At 42.8% G+C, this 13,921-nt stretch overlaps 1 protein-coding gene across 1 annotated transcript in view; it reads left to right on the plus strand.

Moving 5' to 3' along the window:
* ipo11 (importin 11) overlaps positions 1-13,921 on the plus strand; it is a 76,985-nt gene that overhangs the window by 51,612 nt on the left and 11,452 nt on the right. Inside the window, exons 23-29 of the mRNA XM_076049459.1 lie at positions 4,520-4,599; positions 4,686-4,766; positions 6,561-6,656; positions 6,896-7,009; positions 7,541-7,662; positions 9,476-9,571; positions 11,162-11,246. Coding sequence (XP_075905574.1) covers positions 4,520-4,599; positions 4,686-4,766; positions 6,561-6,656; positions 6,896-7,009; positions 7,541-7,662; positions 9,476-9,571; positions 11,162-11,246 — 674 coding nt within the window. The remainder of the gene's footprint in view (positions 1-4,519; positions 4,600-4,685; positions 4,767-6,560; positions 6,657-6,895; positions 7,010-7,540; positions 7,663-9,475; positions 9,572-11,161; positions 11,247-13,921) is intronic.

Consider the following 13,921-nt stretch of genomic DNA (forward strand, 5'->3'; position numbering starts at 1 on the left):
GCTGCTTGGAAGATGTTTTGTCAGTGTTAATTGTACCAACTGCTGGTGTACAGTTGTATGGCGAAACAGTGAATTGGCATTTGGCAGCCAGACGCGGCGTTATTTTTGCCAGAGTGTTTGCATTCGTACAGGGCAGCCACTCGGGAGCCCCGGGCTCATTTGCAGTCGTGAGGCGAGCCAATGATGAAAGTCTTATCGAGTCCGGGCCTCAGCGCTCTGATCTGCCTGACCTCACACAGAATCTTATTCAGTTTTCCTACTTTATGAATATTTGTTGCTCGCCCTCCTTGTGTTGCCATTCATTCAGAACATGTCTCACGGGAAGCTTATCGGGAAGACGAGTAATAGCAGGGGTTTAGAGCATACTGTTGACGTCGGGCCACCATCCAAAACAGCGTTAGAAAACCCTTTGTGTTTGAGTTAAGTTTTTAAATTATATATAATAAAAAATAAAGAACAATGCATTTCTTATTGACGGTTAAAACTAGGACACAAGTGCAGTTCCAGTACATTCACCTTAAATGTATTCAGAAAAGTCTCACAGGTCTTCTTTCTCTCCTTTTAGCTATTTTTCCCTCTTGGGAGAGATGAATGGATGTCGCTCTAGAGTGTTGCACGCTGTCTTATGTTAGGTATAGAACGACTTCTTTTTCTCACCCTCACCTTTTGTTTTTTTTGTTATTCCAAGATTTCGTCACAGTTGCCGGCAGAGGCTTTTGCCAGCGCTGTTTGAGCCGTAGCCGACTTCTGTCTGCTCTCCTGACGTTTCCTCTGAGATAACGCTCAAACGTTGCCCTCTTTATGTTGGTGTCATCCAGGGTTAATGGAGTGCTCTCCGGGGCTTCTTGCCTCAGAAAAGAAGCTCTTTCAGGAGAAGTGGAATAGATTTTGTGGTGTTGTGTCACCAGTCAAAGGCCACTTATTTGAAGTCTTCCTCGCTTACGTCTTAATCTGTACTGTTGTAGATTTTCAACTCTAGCAGAATTAGCGTTCAGTCAAAGGCCTTGAGACACCTGCCGATGGCCACCGAATTCGACTGTCACTGTGCAGAACCGTTTGCTTTTTGGACTGAGATTGATTGAGGGGTTTTCTTTTCATCCCAAATGGGATTATTGTGTGGCACAAACATCACGGCCGTCCCCCCACAACAAAAACATCAACAACAATGGCTGACAAGCTCATTATCTGTAACTCAAAGGAGATGCAAATTGTCAGATTTGAGCTGTCCCACCAACATCCTGAAATAGGTCCGCAACCGACCTCGCCACTTGTTAGCTTCAGCGAGCAGGGGAATCTCTCTCTCTCTCCCTCTGCAGTCCCCCATTTTGTAGTCGGCGTGTGCCAAACGCCGCCTCCTCTTTTATTTTGAAAGCGTGATGAGGTCAAAGATCTTCATCACTGGAGGATGCGTCATTTTCCCCCTCTTCTGAGCGCCCCGTCAAAACTTTTTTGTGTAGAGTCAGACCACAGATGTTGTGAAGAGCTTTGAGCTGAACACTTCATAACTGGACATGTGGTATTTTTGTTGTCCTTTTTCCGTTGCGTATGCGCTCAGTGAATGACTCCTCTTCTCCACCATCCATCCAGTCTATTCGCCAATTGCCACTTTATTTGCATCGACTTTATTCATGGAATTTTAACTTAAAACTCGAAATGAAAACTTAAATGAAAATGTTCTTCCTGGAATATTTTTTTTGCTCTTTTTGTGGCCCTAATTCTCTGTATGTGTGTGAAGAGCTTTGAGCCGAACGCTGCGTAACTTTTTCATTTTGTATTTTGTTGCACTCTAAAGGACTCCTCACATTTTTGACGCACGCTTTGGTCGTGAATACACGGGCAAAAGATCTGATTCCACCAAAAAAAAAAAAAAAAAAAAACAGGAAAAAAAAAGCCTACACACACAGTTCCGTCCTTATCTCAACCCTCGTAATAAGTGGCTGCAGTATTTGCTGACACAACAAAGATCCATGTTCATTTGTTTGACGCCTCCGCAGCGCCATGGACCTGTTGTGCTTCCACTGTGTGTCCTTGTTCACCCACTGCTCGGCAATCTGTTGCCTTTGAATTATTCCCCCCCCCCCCTTCTCTTTGGACTGACCTGGCCATGGAGAAGCATCGGTTTTTCAGCCGAGCTCCCACTGGCTCCCTCATAAACCCTTTCTACTTTCTAAACCGACTGCTCGCAGTGTCCCTCAGACATGATGTTGGCCCTGCAGCGCTGCTGTTTATGATTTACACACGTTCCCCGTGGCTTAACGCGCTCCGGGGAAGGGAAAAAAAAAAAAAAAAAAGGTTTTTGTCTTCCGATTGATCCGCGCTGTCGCTTCGCGTTATGTTTCGCAACGCTGAATATTCATGCGGGTCGTCGTGCCGAGCGAATCCAAAGGAAGCAGGTGGTGGAACGCAAATAAACATCATCACCTCGCTGCCGCTGGCAGATGGTCAGGTGGGACGGGTCGCATAAAATCTGTACCGACGCCGCCTGAAAGAAGCGGCACGGCGCTGCAGGTCGGGGTGGGATCGCTCTCGCTGGCGTCCTTTGGAGCGTTTCTTTGGTCGTCTGTCTTCCTGCTCGGAGATGTTCTCCAAAAATGTCAGGCTGTGCTTTGCTGATGTTTGGCTTGATTTAATTGATCACTTGATTTTTTTTTTTTTTTTAATACATTGATAAAAGTGAATATTTACTGTACTATGAAAGCATTTTGGTTTTGCTTCCCTTAGAACAGTTCTCATATGTCTGAGAATATACATAAAGCAAAAACGGTCTTGCTCCTAGTTAGCTGCCATCTTGCCGCCATTTTTCGAGGAAGCCCACCTGACAGTGGCCTAAATGCCAAATGCACTGTCAGGTGGGCTTCCTTAAATACCAGGCTTTCTTAAAATTTTTGCACACTGGACCTTTTTATGAAAGATCTGCAAGAGCAGCAACCTTTTTTATGACATTGTCTTGCAGCCAAAGCCCATGACAAAAGTTTGCAGTTTGTGCTCAGGACTGATTAATTCTCCCTTTTTTAGCAGAGAACTCTGTTGTCTAACATGGAACACGGCTGTTTGTCTCCGTGAATGTGCTGCGTCTTGTAAGGCCGTAAGACGTCTCACCAGGCAAAATGTGGGGTTTTTCCGTCTTTAATCACACGGCTCCGTCAGTCTGCGGGCGTCTATTGTTACACAGTGTCAATCCACTGTCAAGCCCTCCCATGCATCTGTCATTTCACAGCGGCGGAGTGAGACTTCCCTTTTAGCCAAACTCTATTTTCTGCTCCACCGCCTGTTGCACATGCGCCGCTAAATTGCCGCCACTTGCACGGCCTCATCGCTCGAGCCCGAACAAATTTCCACTTAGCGGCCATACAAACATGGTACGCTAAAAAGCGACCTCTAAGTGGCTGCTGCTCCTGCAGGTTGGAGAGCCAACCTGCTGCACCGCTCGCACCGTTTTTTTGCGCCGCTGGTTTTCTTTTCGCTTCATGAATCAAGAGCATGTTAATAATTGGAACTGTGGTGGAATATTGATTTTGGACTTCAGCGCGTTTAGTGGCCAAAAAGTCAATTCTTCTCACTTTCACTGCCTGTTGTAAATTTACCTGCAAATGATCCGGAGTGCAACGCTGCCGGTCGTGTTAAGCTGAGAGTGGTTTTCCCTTCCCCGGCACGACTGCGTTCATCTTCTCATTCTTTTAGTCCCTTGTTTTGTCTCGGTCGCAGTCATATTTTAATCTTTAACATATTGTGCCTGTAGGTTGAGTATGCATAAAAAGCTGCTCATGTTTAGTTTTTTTTTTCTTCCCTGAAGCCTGAATTGCATGCAAACTAAAAACAAAAAAGGTTCCGACCAGCTTCAGAGACGAGGTAGAAAATATTTAATGATGGTATAATAATGTTGAAGAGGAAGCCGCACACTTAATAATTGAACGTAGAACCTCTTGTTACTTCAGGCGGTCAATCACTTGTGAAGCTGCTGCGGGAGTGTAAATTGGTTGTGTTGGACATGTTGAAAGAACATTCATTCATTCATTCATTTTCCATACCCGCTTAGTCCCGAGCTCAGGGTGACGGGGGTCTGCTGGAGCCTATCCCAGCTGTCGTAGGGCGAAGGCAGGGGACACCCTGGACAAGTCGCCAGTTGATCGCAGGGCCACAATTGAATTAAAAAACCCAAAAAAGAAACTTGTGCCGCATTTCTTTTCAAAGAAATATAGCAGTCCAGTCCTTGTTGTTTTTATTTAGCAGGCAAAGACGGAGGCACCTTAACCTCAACCAAATTTTCATCCTTTAGCTCTCAGATCTTTGCTGTAGTATCGACGTATATGAATTATTGCTGTGTCGGGTTTTGTTTTTACCTACCAAAGTGTTTATTATCAGCGGCTGTGCACATCAGAATGGATCTAAAGGTTTATAGGTTCTGTGTTCTGGGTTAAGTGTTTGTCAGTATTTAAAGTGAAAAATCCGCCATCAAATTCCTCCTCTGTCCTCTCTGTGAATGACTTCAAGTTTGTGCCTTGTGATTGTTGTGTTGTAGAGGTGAGCGCGGAGAACATGCGCACCTGCTTCCAGATAGTGAACGCCTACCTCTACCTGTCTGCCGCCGAGTTCCTGCAGGTGAGTGACTGGCACCTACCGTACATACCAAGGCTGAAACATTTGGCTGAGCTTCCTTTGATTTCTCTCTGTCTGTCTGCTAACAGAACTATGCAGAGTCGTTGTGCCGCTCCTTCTGCGATCTGCTCAGTGACATTACAAACGAGGGACAAGTTCAAGTTCTCAAGGTACCGTTGCTCAACACCTTTCACTGGATTAAAATATGCACTTATACCAGCCTAGAATGTAAATACACTACTGACAAAAGGTCTCAAATAGGTTCGACTTTGGGATGACATTTCAGAATACACATAAAATGCGTATTGCATTTTATGTGTATTCTGAAATGTCATCCCCACCCTTACAGGTGAACTTAATGTGACCTTCTCACAGCTTTTAGAACACTTTTTCTTAACAGGCTGTTCCATAACAAGATGTTTAACTGCAAAAATCCCAAATCAGCAGTTTAATGTCCTGGTTCAGTGTTCAACAGTTCACTTCATCGTACTGTTTTAGACATAATTGGCAACGAAGCATGACAAACTATTGAGACAGTAGCTGTGTTTTCATTACATTTTTTTCCGCAAAATAAAAGCGATATTTCAAAAAATTTCGACAAAGAATAATTGCGATTTTCCGTGGGGGTTCCAATGAATGGTGCGAAGTGCATAAGCCATAATTCTTGTAAAATCTCGTCCCGTCTGGTCTGTTTGTTTACGTTTGTTTCCTGTCAAGAATGGTTGTTATGTTTTTCTCTTTGATTACTTGTAAAAAAAAAAAAAAAAAAATTCTCCTCCTCCTTCCAAACATAACCATTTTCACTTGAAGTGAACTGGTCATGGTGACGTGTAAATGCGATGTTTCCATGACACTTTTGCGAAGTTTAGGTATTTCCATTACCAATTTTCATTGCGATACTTAGCTCAATTCTAGGGGTCATGGAAACGCAGCTTCTGTTGTCAGCTTTTATTCAAATAAGTAGTTTGACATGAAATCATTTCATGATGAAACATTACTGTGGTACGGCCTTTGTACATTTTTAATGAATTTGACCTGAAAGGCGAATATCTTAGACAAGTTGTCCAGTAAATTAAAATCCATATCACTTGAGGCATTTACCTCTGCGTACATACACACACACTTAAAAATGTAAGTGTAGGAAATAAATAAGTAACTGCACCTTTAGAATTGGCAGCAGATTAGGATGCAGCAGGAATGTTGACACTCGCTCCTTCTCGTGATTTATTTAATGAGTGTTGCAGACGGCGCCGCGCGTGTGTGCACATCAGCGGGCCTTTAACTCTCAGCACAAGATGGCGCGCCTCTCTGGAAGAGCTGTTTTTGTGCTTGCTCTGTTTATGCAATGCGAACAGTTGACGCAGGCAGAATGTCCATAAGACCAAAGAGGTTTTGCATAATAAAGTTCCGTGGCGACGTTGCACATCTGGCTCCCGCTAATCCTTTGTTCTCTGGAAACGTGCGGCAGCAGCGGCAAGTCAGTCCATCTTCCCAGCGCTGAAGTGCGCGCGCGCACACACACACACACACACACACACACACACGCACACGCACACGCACAGGGGCGCAGAGAGGACGGCTGGATCAGTGATCGGGGTCCACGCGCGTGTCTGTAAATATGTACGCGTATCAGCATCTGCATTTATTGAATTATGTTTTGCTGCGGCTGCCTCACGGACGGCTCAGATTTCAGTGGGAACCGAACGCGAAGATGAAGCTTGTCTGCAACAGGCTGTACATTACAATGAGTAAAATTGACGTATTCTGCACTTCTTCATTGTCCCTTCAAAAAGGTGCTCCCAACAAAACACTCTTTGGCCCCTTGGCCTCTCTTTTTGTGGTGTCTTTTGAAACTGTACGTCTACACGTTGATATCACTCTGAAAGTTTCCCTCCTCCTGCACATGAACCAGCGCTCCGTGTGGCTACGCCTCCCTGACGGTTCCTTCCCCTGTGTGTTGGCAGGTGGTAGAGATTGCTTTAAAAGTTAGCCCCATACTCGGGGCCCATATGTTCCAGCCACTGCTGCCAGCTGTCTTCAAAGGTATTGTGGACGGTGAGGTGAGTTTTGCCATGAGGCCACACACACTGTCTGCTGCATTCGTGCAGGTAGTGGCAGGCAATACATCAATTCTTCAGGGTTTATTGCAGTCCATACCTTATGACATTGGCAGCGTGTGTAATTGTATATTCCCCTGCCGTGTGTGTGTGTGTGTGTGTGTGTGTGTGTGTGTGTGTGTGTGTGTGTGTGTGTGTGTGTGTGTGTGTGTGTGTGTGTGTGTGTGTGTGTGTGTGTGTAGAGATATCCAGTGGTTATGTCCACCTACCTGGGGATCATGGGCCGGGTTTTGCTCCAGAACTCCAGTTTCTTCTCCTCTCTTCTCACTCAAATGGCATCTGAGTGCAACCAGAAGGTACGACGCATGGCGCTGGATCTTTCAGCCAGTGTTCTGTAAATGTCTTCAATAAAGATATTCAATGACTGTCTATCTCCACTTGAAGACTGATCTTCAACCTTTTTTTGTTGTTTTGTTAGCACTCTCAAAGAAGAATTTCTGTCACCATTTGGCAGAAAATCCAAGCACTTAAAAGAATTGGGCTTTTTAAAAATGTGGATTCATCTTGCATATCCATCTGACAAAAAAGGGAGAAAATATTCAGAAAGGGGAGATAAAAATTTGGAAGGCGATTGGTTTAACCTTCACTTAGTCACATCTCAACAGTTAGAATGTGTTGCTTTTAGTTTTTCCACTTTGTGGTTTCTTCTTGGTGCGAGGAGCAGCGAGGAGCTGCTGGAATCGGAGCCATCCAGCTGTGGCGCAAACTTAATGACTTTCGAGCCCTATAAAGCAAAATTGACACGGAGCAGCGTTGCATTTCTTGTTGCGTTTGGTTTCGCCTCCTCTTCCTCTTGTCTGTGCCTCTCACCATGCTCGTCTCCTCAGATGGACCAGTTGTTGGGCAGCGTGATGGAGATGTGGGTTGACCGCATGGACAACATCACTCAGCCTGAGAGGAGGAAGCTGTCATCGCTGGCCCTGCTTTCTCTCCTACCATCTGACAACAGGTGCAACACGTTTTCCAGTTCATCACACTTTCATACGTTGTTGCCGTCTGCAAGTACATCACGCAAAAGTTAGATAATCAAATTTATGAGTGTCGCTAATTTAAATAAATAAAATAAAAATTGAGTGATACACCACAGAAGAAACAGCTGTTGATTCTATGTGTGGCCTTCACCGGTCACTGTTTCTTCATGAGAAGGACCTACTATAATGTTGTGAAGGCTTTGCTTTTGTAAGCAGTTGTTTGTATGCAGCCTGTCAGCCCTCGAATCTTGTTTTCACTCATGTTATTTTAAAATTGCAAGCACGAAGCGGCAGCGGCAGTCAGTCATTAGAAAGTAATCACCAGAGAGTTGTCGGGCCGGATAGAATTAGAACTGACACACCTTTCTGTGCTCGGCAAAGGATATATTAAGATGATGCCTGCATCCATTTGTTGCCATGGTTACCAATTTGAGATTATTTTAAGAGCTCAGTTGCAAACGTGTCCGATGATGCACTTCGCTCGGCCCGGCTTGTTTTTAAAGGCTTTTCACTGATAGACTCTCAATTATGTTTGCTTCTCTACTAGAGTGAGTGAACAAGTATTCCCACATCGACAAAGCTTCTCGCTCATAGTTGCTCTAAATTGATGAGTGACTTGTTGTGAGAACATTTTCCTTAAATTTTGCTTGTGGTTAAACACATGAACTTCCACATCAGTACTTCTCAGTATTTGGATGAAATGATTCAAAGACTGCAAGGCCTGTTTGAATGTTCTCCTTATCAACTGTGTCACCAAATGATATTTCTAATGCCGTACATATTTTTACATTTACATCAGAAATTCAGGTTTGTTGCTGGCTAAATGTAAGATTCTTGCTAATCGAGCTACGACGGCGTCGGATCACTTTAAAGTGATTAAGCGAAATTGTCAGCGGCGGCAGCAGCGGCAGCATCAGTCAGCTTCAATGCACATTTGCTCTGAGGATGCCGTGCCAGGTTTTTCTCTTTTCGCCTCTTGCTGACTTGTTTGCTGCACACTGCAACCTGCGGCCCGCTCAGAGCGGCGCTGCCAGCATTCGTCCCGGCTGCGTGATTGATCGTGCTGGATGCTGCGGCCTGTCCGCGGCGCGTTGGAAGACCACTCAGGAAAAAAAACACTTCGCAACATGTTCCAAATAAATTTAAACGATTGTGAAATAGCGCGGGAGGCAGAGGGCAGCCCATTCCGCTGTGGCAGTGATGAATGGCCGGCACCAGAAATGGAAAAGAAATTCATGGCAGGTGCTTATTTATTTGCAGCAGGACCTGGCAGTGGCGCTCGTTCACTCGTGGACAGACACCGACTGGCGGTGTCGACTCGTGTTAGGCTTCAGTCTTTTGTCGTTACAGGTTTTGGAGATGTGTGTAAAACCTCAGTGGTTTGCATACGTATCTTAGACTCACTTGAGCCCGTACAAGTCATTTAGCGTCAGCCAAAATAAAGGTAAAATGAGAGTGGTGGGGGTGCCATGAATGTCTTTAGATATGTTGATGAAATGATGCTGTTACACGTGTAAGCCCGCTAAGGTAAACAGCTGAGGCAAGATCCCCATTAAGACCGGGCGTAATGATACCAGGTGATGGATGCAGTGGCTGCCTTGTCGTGGAGATTCACACACATTTTCTGACAGACAGTTCATCAGGCTCAGCCATGTCAGGCTGTCGCTCCGCCTCCAAAATTACCTCTTTAGACAAATTGCTCTCTCCGTCGTTCTCCCGTTTAAAAGGTTTCCATACATCATGAGGTAATAAACTAGTCGTCGTCATAAAGGATTTAATGTGTGTTTTCAGCGTGATCCAGGACAAATTCTGCGGCATCATCAACATCTGCGTGGAGGCGCTGCATGATGTCATGACAGAAGATCCGGAGACGGGCACCTTTAAAGAGTGAGTGCTATTTCTGACTTTTCTTTTGGTTTGATATAGATAAAAGAAGAAGCTCCTTCCCAAATGTTTCATTCTAATATGATGGACTTTGCCGTCAGCTGTGACGTACGCCGTACGTAACTCAGAGCTGTTAAGTTTGCTCGTCCACACCCTGCCTGGAAAAGTCTTGAACGTAGAGACGTAAAAGCAAACCGTTCCTAACAGTGCTAAAGAGGGTTGGTGAATTTATGAGACAGGCTGTGTCTCTCCTTAAGTGTAACGGCCTGCAAGATGGGCCATAAAACATTTGTTTTTTCTGTGGATAAGACGCTTTGCACGCCGGCCCCTCCCACAACTTTGAATCGGCAGCAACACTCTCCCCTCCGGCTCTCTGTTACACTCCACCTCATGTGTTTGTGTCTGCTCTGCAGTAAAATACATCACATTCTAGGAGGTGCATATGTGAAAATGATTGAAAATTGTAAAGGGGCGCAATAATTTATTAAATTCAGTTTTTTTTTTATGTCGTTGCTTTATTGAAACCAAAACCTTTTTTCCTTAATTTTCCTAATTAGCCGAGATAAAGTGCAGCAACATAACCTTCTTGCCTCTATGTGGGAATTAATTAAGCTTCTTTTCAAAACATTTTTACAACTCCATACAAGATTATTTTAATGTGAGAGATGGACAAATACCACGGTGAAGAGCCGGTGAGCCTGATGAATGAAATCCTTCTATTCCTGCGGCATTATGAAAGGAACTTGCTTTCTTTGAATTTGATGAAATAAGACCAACAAAAGAGCTCCCGCTTCAGACTCATGACTTTATTCAAGGAGCCCATTGGCCCACGATCTTCTTTTCATCTTCACTGCAAAGGCCTTTGTAATGTTCATTTTCTGCTGACTGCTAAGCGACAATATCTAAATCTGACACCTTTCAAAACAGACAACTTAATGTCATATCTAATGTCACATCTTACTCGTATACATATGTTTTAATTGGGATGTAATATACGAGGTGCAAAATGTTTAACTTAGTCTTTTATGTCTAATAAAAAACGCTGTTGATAAAAATGTTACATTAAATAAATCGTAAAGAAAAGAAAAAAAGAGAATAAAGATAAAGAGCATAAACTCTGCTGCAGCATTTGCATCGTTGTTTCGGGTGTGTCAGATGGTGATAGAATTTTTTTCGAGCGAGAGAAAGCATTCATTATATTTAATAACCATCATTTCACTTGATGGGTTTCATTGCTTTAATTCTGTTTGTTGGGTTTCCATTGAAACTTTGTTGGAAAACCCTGTGAAGAGTTTGAAATTCTGCTGAAATTCTGTGACATTCAAGTCCACGCCGCCTTATCTTGATGCTCAGTGAGGGCTGTGTGTGGCAAGGACAGAGGAAATCAGAGACTGAATCCAGACTCTGGACTGAGCACAAAGGTTTTGCTTGCAATTCTCTTTGCATGCAAATGAACCAATATCAATCGCGCACTTGAGTGCCAGAGGGTTGAGCCTTTTTTTTGTCTGCCCGCGTCTGTTCTGAAATTGTCACCTACTGCGCACGGCCTATGCATGGTTATTAATATTGAGTGTGATATTATTGTGTTTTTAGCTGCATGCTGATGAGCCATTTTGAGGAGCCCAAGCTGAGCGACGACGAAGAGCCGCCGACGGAGCAGGACAAGAGGAAGAAAATGGTCAGATTGCCACACACAAACACTCGGCATTAAACAGTCTGGAGTCACGCCAAGGTTAGCTAGGTTTAAAATGAGACAGCCAGAAAACCCACGAAAAATGAACATACGCTTACTGTGAATACAACATGGGTGCAAACACGTCCGTCCGAATCAATCACTAAACCACGCAGAAAACAGTTCATGATCAATTACCTGTGTGTGTGTGTGTGTGTGTGTGTTTAAAGAATGATGAGAAGTTGTCAATATTACTCCATAAATTACCTCTATACATACATTTATAAGACGGGTTTTTACACAAAATGTTTCTGTAAAATCTTTCAAAGGGATCTCAGAACCCGAGGGCAGAGGGACAAAGAAAAGACATGGAGGGAAAAATCTTCAGTTTCCAAAGAACAGTTATATTGAAGTTACATAAAAGAATTATAATTTTTCATTATCTATTTTCAGACACCAAATTATGTTTCTTATTCAGTATTCATAGCTGGGTTTTGGAAAGAAAAAAAAAACACCACTGAATCGTGTCTCAATTTAATGCACAATGCAGTAAAGAAAATCCCCCAAAAAATCCATTACTCTTTTTTTTTTTTTTTTTAAACACCTCACCTCTTGAAAATCCTTGACCAGAGCAGGACTGTGTGCTTTCTGGGTTGAGTACATCAAAGCAAGTTCATGTGTCTGACACAGAAACACTGACCTGTAACAGACATGACGTGTGGAATCTTTTTTATTATTATTATTATTATTAATAGGGCTCATTTAATTTCTGTTGTATGGAAGGTGGCTAATGACTGTGCTAAACATGATGTATAACATTGTGTAAATATGCGGTTTTAGTCATTTATTTAAAATTAGAGTTGACGTTTCGTCTAAAAAGTTTTTTTTTGTAACACCACCAGTGAAATTTTGGGGGAAACTGCCTCTGACATGAATAGTTGCATCATCAAATAACACCATCTCATGTCAAGTATAGTGTGTTCGCATCAACAGAGTGCCTCATTCAGGGCAGCATAATCAGGCTGATGGAAAATACCTTACTGTTGGGGCCCATTATCTCCTTTGGCTCCCACGTTTCTCATCACGATTCTAATTGCCATGTTTTTAAATCATCATCATCGTTATTGTGTTATTGTGAACTCTGAAGGCGTGTGGAGTTGACAGGTGGAGATGGTTAGAGCAGTGCTACTGTGATGCAACCCAAATCAACCGCTTGTACTGAGAACACCGTGGCCTTTTTACATTACCGTGACCGTGTTTGTTTGCCTTCACGACTCTTACATCCCTGTTGTTTAAGGTCCAGGGCTGCACCTACTGAATGCTGGGCTGGTTGGGATGCGTTCCACATTGTTCTCTGGGGTGCAAAGAAAATACTCTGTTGCTTTTTGGTAGCCCGTGTTTTTTGTTGTCTCCGTCTAAACAGGTGTCTCTAAATCGTCCTCCCTTCATGCTTTCATGCTTCTCGGCAACTGTGCCACCGAATGGAATCTTGCATATTTTAGCACATTTATCATAACTTAAGTGATGATCCAATTTATGTTTAAGCTATAAAGATTCTGATTCTAAATGCTGCAGATGGATGGGGCCCACTTTTTTTTTTTATCCACATTGCACAAAGACTGAAAAATAAATCACATTATGTGTGCAAAGTGTGAACACTCATTAGAATATGGTTAGTCATAATCCTACAGTTTCCTTTGAATAGTTTTGAAGTAAAAAAAAAAAAAAAAAAAACTCCTAACATAATTGGTAGATGAAAAGGTCTCTGAAAAGATATCCCATGAAAAAAAGATAAAATAAATTAAAAAAAAAAATTCTGCCATGAAATTGTTGCCTCGTGGCGATTATTACTCAAAATGAGCAAAAAAAAAAAAAAAAAAAAAAATCTGCTATTAAATTGTCCATTAATTTGCTGTTAATTCTGTCAGAATTTCAAACTGATTTGGTGTGTTTTTTTAATTCTAATAAACAGGTATGCTCTCCAGTTAGAGGAAAATAATGACTGCAGCTGATTATAAAGTTATATCATTAACCAGCAGCTGTCATTCTGAAAGTCCTCGCGCCGCTTGGATTAAGTGCAGATTAATCATCAAAATGTTTTTCCATTAATTCTTTTTTATGATTATTATTTGAATTTAATGAACTATCAAAAATCCTCCAAAAGCTCACCTAGAGGTGCATCTTTGTCGAAAATAAATTTGAGTGTGTCGTTGTCACTTCACTGTAAGCCACACAGGGCATTTGCAGCAGAGCCGTGTGATTCTCTCTTTATTATAGCTCCCAGGCTCAATGAGACAATTATTGTCAACATAATTTGGTTTTGCCGAATAACAGACCGCTCTGTTGCTGTGTTTTTTTCTTCTTTTTTTATGCAGCACAAGATACAAAGATTTGCCTTTGTGGCGCCAAAGGCGCATAAGCACTATTGAAACTAGTTTTCATCTCTACAGCCTCTCAGGTTTGTCTTTTCTTCCCTAGTGGGTCTCTGAGTGCTGTACGTTCTTTAGATAGGCAGGATTGCACTTTTCATGCAGTCTACTGCTTTTGCAGCTAACTGAAAGGTAATTGCATCAGGGAAACTTTGTCATTGTGAGTCCTCACGTGTTGTACATTACAAAACCAAATTTTAAAGCCTGTGTTTCGTTTGTGTTTTGAGGTTTGAGGCTCTTATTCTCGAGTTT

Source organism: Nelusetta ayraudi, unplaced genomic scaffold (assembly GCF_046127955.1).
Source record: "Nelusetta ayraudi isolate G7.1 ecotype Tasmania unplaced genomic scaffold, CSIRO-AGI_Nayr_v1 ptg000116l, whole genome shotgun sequence".
In the NCBI taxonomy this organism is placed as follows: Eukaryota; Metazoa; Chordata; class Actinopteri; order Tetraodontiformes; family Monacanthidae; genus Nelusetta; species Nelusetta ayraudi.